Source organism: Streptopelia decaocto, assembly GCF_964273445.1.
Source record: "Streptopelia decaocto genome assembly, chromosome: 6".
Lineage (NCBI taxonomy): Eukaryota > Metazoa > Chordata > Aves > Columbiformes > Columbidae > Streptopelia > Streptopelia decaocto.
This window is the reverse complement of record NC_138660.1, coordinates 8,525,552-8,533,706: the sequence shown is the minus strand read 5'-3', so window position 1 is coordinate 8,533,706 and position 8,155 is coordinate 8,525,552. Positions and strand designations below refer to the sequence as shown.

The 8,155-nt window shown below is 64.1% G+C and overlaps 1 protein-coding gene across 1 annotated transcript; it reads left to right on the top strand.

Annotated features, from left to right (window-relative positions):
• ECE2 (endothelin converting enzyme 2) lies at positions 1–8,098 on the top strand (the record flags this gene model as incomplete). Its single annotated transcript, XM_082055907.1, has 19 exons — positions 1–42; positions 1,729–1,815; positions 2,202–2,346; positions 2,539–2,754; positions 2,851–2,975; positions 3,120–3,266; positions 3,344–3,409; positions 3,608–3,796; positions 4,196–4,338; positions 4,478–4,592; positions 4,833–4,943; positions 5,139–5,237; positions 5,330–5,407; positions 5,607–5,710; positions 6,028–6,138; positions 6,456–6,523; positions 7,178–7,368; positions 7,450–7,545; positions 7,662–8,098. 19 exons carry the CDS (start codon positions 1–3, stop codon positions 7,836–7,838), a joined length of 2,310 nt encoding a protein of 769 aa, XP_081912033.1. The 3' UTR covers positions 7,839–8,098.
• Positions 8,099–8,155: the final 57 nt, after the last annotated feature.

Below are 8,155 nucleotides of genomic sequence, written 5' to 3'. Positions count from 1 at the left end.
ATGGCCAGGATGAACGTGGCCCTCCAGGAGCTCGGACACGCTGTGAGTGTCCGGGGCAGTGGCTCGAGGCGGGGGGACCGGGCAGGGGCAACGGGTGGGGAGTGGGGCAGGAGGAGGGGGAGACGTGGGTACCGGCTCGGGGGACAGAGAAGAACCTGGGGGCTGGAGGACTCAAGGACCTGGAAGGAACCTGCGGGAGGAAGGGGGCTGGGGCTGTCCGGGGGGCGAGAGCCTGGGAGATGCAGGGGGCTGCGTGGGGCCAGGCCTGGGGGAACTGCGTGGCTGGAGGGTCCCCGTCCCCCACGGAGGAGGGAGAAGGTGGAGGAAGAGCCCCCCCCCCAAACCCCTGCCTGGGGTCGGGCAGAGGGAGGTGGGGCAGCTCGGGGGTGACCCCACAGAACCTGCTCTGCTGCAGCTGGGGTACAGTGATGCTGCTCGTAGGGTGTCCCCCAAGGCAGCACCCCTGGAGGGAGCAGGGGCCCCAGTCCCTACGGGTCTCACCCCCACAGAGGGTGCAGGATGAGCCTCAGGACCAGGTCCTGCTTTGGGGAGCCAGGAGGTGCCAGGGAGGGTGTGCTGCTGGCTGGTGCCCAGGAGGACAAGGACCACCCTGGAGAGGACGGGAGTGTGGTGGGGGAGCCGAGACGGTGGGGGGCCTTCCAGGCTGAGCTCCCACAGGATGCTGAGCTGTTCCTCCCAATATCAGTGGTTCCCAGGAGCCCGCCCCAGCTGGGGGCTCCAGCCAGCTGCCAATCCCAGCCCCCTGCCCTCCTGCCATGGCAGCTCTTGGCAAAGCTCCCCCTGCCCCAGAGGGATGGCAGTGGGCAGAGCCAAGCATGGGGCACTTGCTCTGCTTCACCCCCTGCCCATCCTTCTTCATGCCCCAGCTCCTTCCTGGCCCCCAACACCAGCCCCGCAGGCAGCTCCAGGGCATCCACCTTAGTCAGCAGCACGGACAGGAGGGTGAGCTGCAACCCACCCAGGCATTAACTCTGAAGCCTAATGATGACTTGCAATCAGCAGCATTGCTGATTCTCTTCCACCAAAGCCTCCAGCTTTTTCCTCCAGCTCATCCCCCCCTCCAAAGCTGCTGGCTCAGCTCCACCACTTCCCTCCTGGCTGAGTCCTCAGCAGCTCTCATAGCCGGGTTGATGCAAGTAGCCCTTCCCAGGCTGCCCTGCAAGGCTGGGAGCGAGGGGGTCCTGTCCTGCCAGCCAGCATCTCCCATAGTGCCCTCTCTGCCTGCACATGGTCTGCCTGCACAGGCTCAGCTCTGCATCCTGGGCACCCCTGGGACCAGGGTGGGGTGGGAGATGCTTCCAGATGTTTCGGACCGGTGCACATCTGCATGGAAAGTTCCAGGCAGGGGAGGAGGGGTGAGGCAGCAGCACTAGGCAATGGTTGCCAGGCAACAAGGACCACGTCTCCGTGGCGATGTGGCACCTGTCGGCAGGGCTGATGCCATGGCTGCCATGGTGACGTAGAGGGATGCTCCGGCGTGAACCCCCGAGGCCCCCATCAGCAGCTCTCCCTGTGCTTCCTGGGGCCACCCAGTGCTGGGGACAGCCCCTGGGGGAGGCCCACGCACAGTGAGGGGAGTCAGGGGCTGCCCCAGCCCCCCGTGCACCCATCGAGTGGGCACCTGCCCTTGCTGTAAGAGCTGGAGGGGGTGGCGGGTCAGGGGGCACTCCCTGCACCCCCATCCCAGCCCGCTTCCTCCCTCGGCAGATGCCTGACTACAAGCGTGCCACGCTGCAGGACGATGAGGGGCTGGAGCCAGCGGTGGATGGAAGTGCCTCTCCTGACAGTGTGGAGGTGAGGTCTGCGCCGGCCCCTCCATCTTCCTCCTTGCATCATTCCTGGCCCCCCTCCTCACCCACAGCCAGAGCCTGCCCGCAGCCGGGTGGGCAGCAGGAGCAGGGCTGGGAGCCAAGCCAGCCCTGGCTGTCCCCAGGGACATGCTGGGAGGCAGCCAAAATGCAGCAGAGATTGTGCCTGGGCCATCATCCCTCCTTGTGGCTTGGGGGGCTGCCAGCACCCACCACAGGCTTGCTGGGGCTGGTGCCCTGGGCACCTCCCGGGGGATGCTCCAGTCCCACCTCATCACACAGCTGAACCGGGCACCAGGGAGCAGTGGGGTAGGGGGAGCAGTGAGGTTCAGTCCCCAGCGCGGTGCGATGGCAGGTCCTGCTCCTGCCCAGGTGGGGTTTCGGAAGGGGCCGGGGCCGCTGCTGAGCCGCCTGGCCTCGCGCAGCCAGCTGGAGCTGGTGCTCTGTGCCATCGCCGTCTCCCTGGCCCTGCTGCTCGGCATCGCCGTCATCGCCCTGGCCATCCAGTACCGCAGAGGTAGGGAGGGGCCTCATGGCCCTGCTGGGGTGGCTGTGTGGTGTCCCCAAACCCAGGGGGGACAGGGCAGGATGGGGAGGGACGGGTCAGTGTGGGCCTCCTGCTGCGGGTGCTCTGCCCTGCCCAGGGCTTGGCCGTGCCTCAGTTTCCCCCGGTACACACACAAAGCCTTGTGTGTGCCTTCCCTACCAGACCCCTCACACAGCATGTGCCTGACGGACGCCTGCGTCCGGGTGGCCAGCAAGATCCTGGAGGCCCTGGATGTGGAGACAGACCCGTGCCAGGACTTCTACCAGTATTCATGTGGGGGCTGGATCAAGAGGAACCCCCTGCCCAACGGGCGCTCCAAGTGGAGCACCTTCAACAGCATCTGGGACCAGAACCAGGCCATCATGAAGCATCTCCTAGGTGGGCACCGGGGGGGTCAGGGCCACTGGGGGTGACCTCCAGGTGCAGGCAGGCAGAGCCCCTGTGTCCCTGGGGCTGACCTGCAGCCTCCTGCAGAGAACGCCACCTTCAACTCCAGCAGCGAGGCAGAGCGGAAGACACAGCGGTACTACCTGTCCTGCCTCAAGGAGCAAAGGATAGAGGAGCTGGGCTCCCAGCCCCTCATGGAGCTCATCGATAAGGTGGGCAGCCATCCACACATGAGCTGAGCTGTCAGGGCTCAGCCCAGTGTGTTTCCCACTCAGCTCTTCATGTTTCTGGGGTGCGGGCAGCCCTTGGGGACAGACCCCATCCCTCCTTGAGGTACCGGGTCCATCTGCCAGCAGATTGGAGGGTGGAATGTCACCGGCTCCTGGAACCAGACCAGCTTCATGGAGGTCCTCAAGATGGTGTCAGGCACATACCGAGCAACCCCTTTCTTCACGGTGTACGTGGGTGCAGACTCCAAGAGTTCCAACAGCAATGTCATCCAGGTTGGCACCTTGGCACTGAGGGGTGGCAGGCACCGGGAGGGCACTGGGCTGCCCATGCTGTTCCTCTCTCCTCCCAGGTGGACCAGTCGGGGCTTTTCCTCCCATCCCGAGATTACTACCTGAACAAAACTGCCAATGACAGGGTGAGGCTGGGCTCTGCTGACAGCAGTCAGGGGAAACCCATGGCAATGGGGTGCAAGCAGCGCTGGGGTGCCCCTGGCACCCACACCCTGCCCAGCGGGTGGCATGTCCCTAGGCTGCGGCGAGCAGTAGCTCTGAGCCCCCCAGGGAGGCGGGATGAGCTGTGACTGGGGCTGAGCCAGGGTCTGGGGTCCTGCCAGGTCCTGGCAGCGTACCTGGACTACATGGTGGAGCTGGGCACCCTGCTGGGGGGGACCCCGGAGCCCACCCGCCTCCAGATGCAGCAGGTGCTGGACTTTGAAACCCAGCTGGCCAACATCACCGTGCCCCAGGCTGAGCGACGGGACGATGAAAAAATCTACCACAAGATGAGCATCGCTGAGCTGCAGGTGGGGAGAACATAGCACAGCCTGGGGGAAACCTCGGTGGATGCAAGGGGTGGGTTGTCCAGTCGTGCACCGAGGGGTCTGTGCCCACTCGTGCCCCCCAGGACACCGCAGGCAGCCCCATCTGTTCTGGGACATGCGCTGGGTTAGGTGATCATCCCCCCAGTCATTAGGATTTGGGGGGAGCTGCCACCCCTTATGAAGGTGTCCTGGGGTCCCCTCCTTGTGCTGCAGCATTGAGCCATGGGAAGGGTTTGGGGCACAGAAGTGATCTGGGGTGGCGAGTGACCTTCGGACCTTCACAGGGAGCACAGCCCCTGCCCTGGGGGATCTTCCCATGTCAGGCAGGATGGGGCAGAGCTGTGCCAAGCACCCAGATGCTGCATCCCTGTGTCCCCCCAGGCCTTGGCCCCCGCCATCGACTGGCTGGATTACCTGTCCTATGCTCTGGCCCCGCTGGAGCTGGCAGACACAGAGCCCGTGGTGGTGTATGGGGACACGTACCTCCAGCAAGTCTCTGACTTGATCAACGGCACGGACAGGAGGTGAGACACCCATGTGTCCCCACCATGGCCCATTGAGGGCTGCCCCCATGGCAGAGGCATGTTATGGGCTCGCTGGTGGCTGGAGCATCCCCCATGGACCATGCCCATGGCAATCCATGGCACCTCTGTGTTCCTGCAGCATCCTGAACAACTACCTGATCTGGAACCTGGTGCAGAAGACAGCCTCTAGTCTGGACCAGCGCTTCGAGACAGCCCAAGAGAGGCTGCTGGAGACACTCTATGGCACCAGGAAGGTAAAAGGGGGGCCCTGGGACTAGCCTGCTCCACCCCCAGCCTTGAAGCAGACAGGACCACCTCTGCCCTTGGGATGCTGAGCCCTGGATGCTGCAGAGGGAACTCAGGGATCATCTTTTGGGATAGGGGTTTAGCTGCTGAATGTCTCACCGCTGGGGAGGGGGCAGAGCTGGGCTGGGGGAAGGGGGGAACAGGGGAGGGGGCTGAGGTTCTCACAGACCCCCCTCTTGCTCCCACAGTCCTGCACACCCCGCTGGCAAACCTGCATCTCCAACACAGATGACACGCTGGGATTTGCCCTGGGCTCCCTCTTTGTCAAAGCCACCTTTGACCGGGACAGCAAATCCATTGTGAGGACACTTCTGCCCCCATCCCCTCCCCATCACCATCCGTGGGAACCCCCCATTTTCCCCCAAATCCCAGGGCTAGAAGGTGGGAGCAAGGAAACAGGTCCCCCAGCCCCGGGGAGGTCACATCCTGCCCACCCTGTCCCAGCCTGAGTGGTTGTAGGGGGCAGGGAGGGCTCCATTCTGTCCCCTCCCCAGGCTGAGGAGATGATCAGCGAGATCCGAGCGGCCTTTGAGGTGTCCCTGGACCAGCTGGACTGGATGGATGAGAAGACCAGGCAGGCTGCGAAGGAGAAGGTGACCATGGGGAGGGCAGTGGGTAGGAGACCTCCCCTGATCCCGGTAAGCCCCCCTACCCCACCTCACTGCCAGGGCCTCTCCCCATGCAGGCAGACACCATCTACGACATGATCGGCTTCCCCGACTTCATCCTGGACAACAAGGAGCTGGACGATGTCTATGATGGGGTAGGGAGGCACCCAGCTCATGGGGAGTGAGGGGGTCTGGTCCCTGCTCGCGCCAGGCCCTGGGGGGCCACATGGTCGGACAGTGTCCCTATTTGGGACAGGGCATTATATGGAGCCACTCTGGTACTGAGCGCATCCTGGCCAGGGTAGGGGAAACCACCATGGTGGACCCCTCCTCATCCCTCCTCTTCCTCACCAGTACGAGGTCTCAGAGGACTCCTTCTTCCAGAACATGCTCAACTTCTACAACTTCTCTGCCAAAGTGATGGCCGACCAGCTCCGGAAACCCCCCAACCGTGACCAGTAAGGGGGAGAGTCTGATCGGGGGGCAGAGGATGTGACACCAGCATGGTGTCACAGCACTATCCCAATATGATCTGGGTGACACTGGTTCACTGGGAGGAAGGTCCCCACACTGGGTGGCACAGTGTTTTAGGTCACCTGTGGTGGCTCTGGCTTGTCCCTGGGACAGGGTCCCTTGGTCACAAGGTGAGAGGGCCAGCAGTGCCAGCCCTGAGCAGGGCAGCACAGGGGTCCTGTGGTGGGAGGTGGCACAGGAGGGTGCTGGAGGGGAGAGGGGACAGATCCCTGCCTGTCCCCATCCCACCTCCCTGCCCCAGGTGGAGCATGACCCCGCAGACCGTCAACGCCTACTACCTGCCCACCAAGAATGGGATCGTCTTTCCCGCCGGCATCCTGCAGGCTCCCTTCTATGCCCGCAACCACCCCAAGTGAGCCTGGCATGGGGATGGGGGCATCTTCTGGAGGTGGGGGAGCATGGGCTGGATCAGGACCAGCACTCTATGGAGCCCCACACAGTCATGAAACAAAGCCCTGGAGAGGCTTCAGGGTCCCTCAAGGCTTTACATCCTGCAGCCGAGGCAGCCTGAAAAGTCCCTGTGGGGCTACCAGCATCCCCAACAACTGGGAGCCAACCAGAGCAGAGCCCTGCTGGGTGCCAAGACTACGGAGGGGGTGCCCAGGCTGGGGACACGCTGCGACACATCGTCCCCCTACACTTACCCATCTCTTTCCCACGGTCCCACAGAGCCCTGAATTTCGGTGGCATCGGTGTGGTGATGGGGCACGAGCTGACCCACGCGTTCGATGACCAAGGTGAGAGCCTGCAGGCAGCACCGGCCCTGACCCCCATCGCCTTCCTGTCCCCCCCCAGACCCTCACCCACCCCTGCCCTTGGTGTGGGGAGGGGGTGCCGCGGGGGTCCCGCTTACGCCATCCATTGCATCATGCATGCTCCTGCCCCTCTGGCCACCTCCCCCTTCTATCATCCTGTCTCCCCAGGTGACACCCGCTGATACCTCCCCCCGGCTTCTCTGTGCAGCTTTCGCTCCATCCGCTTGGTGAGGACACGGTGTCTGCAGCCCCGGCCCCCTCCTCATCCTCCTCCTCCTCCTCCACAGGGTGCGGGATGGGTCCCTCTCACATCCACTCTGCTTTGCGCCTTCACTGCAGCCCCGGAGCCGAGATGGGGTCAATGGGGGATTTTGGAGTGGCAAATTTGGCTTAGTACGGTGGGATGCACCAGGGGATGGCTGGGGACCCAAGCACACAGCTGAGCCCCAGCCAGAGCCCACCCAGCGTAGGGCCTGGGGGACATTATCTCCCCTGTGCATGGACCCAGGGCGCCAGGTCCCCTGGTGTCCCCGGAGGCTGTCACCAGCACACCCCACCCTGGTTCAGAACCCCTGTAGCGGAGGCTTTGCAGGGGGCTGGTGTCCCCCGGTCCCACCCCACGGCTCGATCCTTCAGGGCGGGAGTATGACAAGGAGGGCAACCTGCGGCCATGGTGGCAGAACTCCTCCCTCGAGGCCTTCAAGAACCGGACAGCGTGCATGACAGAGCAGTACGGCCGCTACACCGTCCACCACGAGAAGGTCAATGGCCGGCAGACGCTGGGCGAGAACATCGCTGACAATGGCGGGCTCAAGGCAGCCTACAACGTGAGTGCCACCGTCCCAAGGGGACAGGGACCCCAGTGCCCATCTGTACCTCTCCTGGGCTTCAGGGTGCCCCTCCCGCAGGCATACAAGTCCTGGCTGCAGAAGAACGGGGAGGAGAAGCGCCTGCCAGCCCTGGGGCTCACCAACCACCAGCTCTTCTTTGTGGGCTTCGCGCAGGTGGGCAGGCTGGTGGGTTCCCCACCTCTCCCTGGCTTCTCAGAGCCTCCCCACAGCCCCCCATCCAGCCCAGGTGGCTCTGCCCCCCATCCCCAAGTCTGCTTCACCTCCAACAGGTCTGGTGCTCTGTCCGGACGCCCGAGAGCTCCCATGAAGGGCTGGTGACCGACCCCCACAGCCCCGACAAGTACCGCGTCATTGGCACCCTCAGCAACTCCCGGGACTTTGTGGAACATTTTGGCTGCCCCCTCGGCTCCCCCATGAACCCTGGCAAGCACTGTGAGGTGTGGTAGGGACAGGGAGGGTGCTGGGGACGGAAAGGATGATGCTCTGCTGTGCCCCCCACCCCAGCCCTCGCCAGCTGCCTGAGCTGGCCCACAGGCAGAGAGCAGGGCCACCCCCCGGGTCACCCTCATCGCGGTCCCCCCTGCACACCGCTGCCTCACCCCACCTCTGCCCCCCTCCCCTGCACACACCAGGCACCCGCTGCAGCCCCATTTACAGCCTGGGGCCAGGCACGGCTGGCAGAGAAGCCGTAGCACCCCCAAAACACAGCTCTGCCCCCCAAACCCTGATGTGCTAGAGATGGGCACAGCTCAGTTCCCTCAGT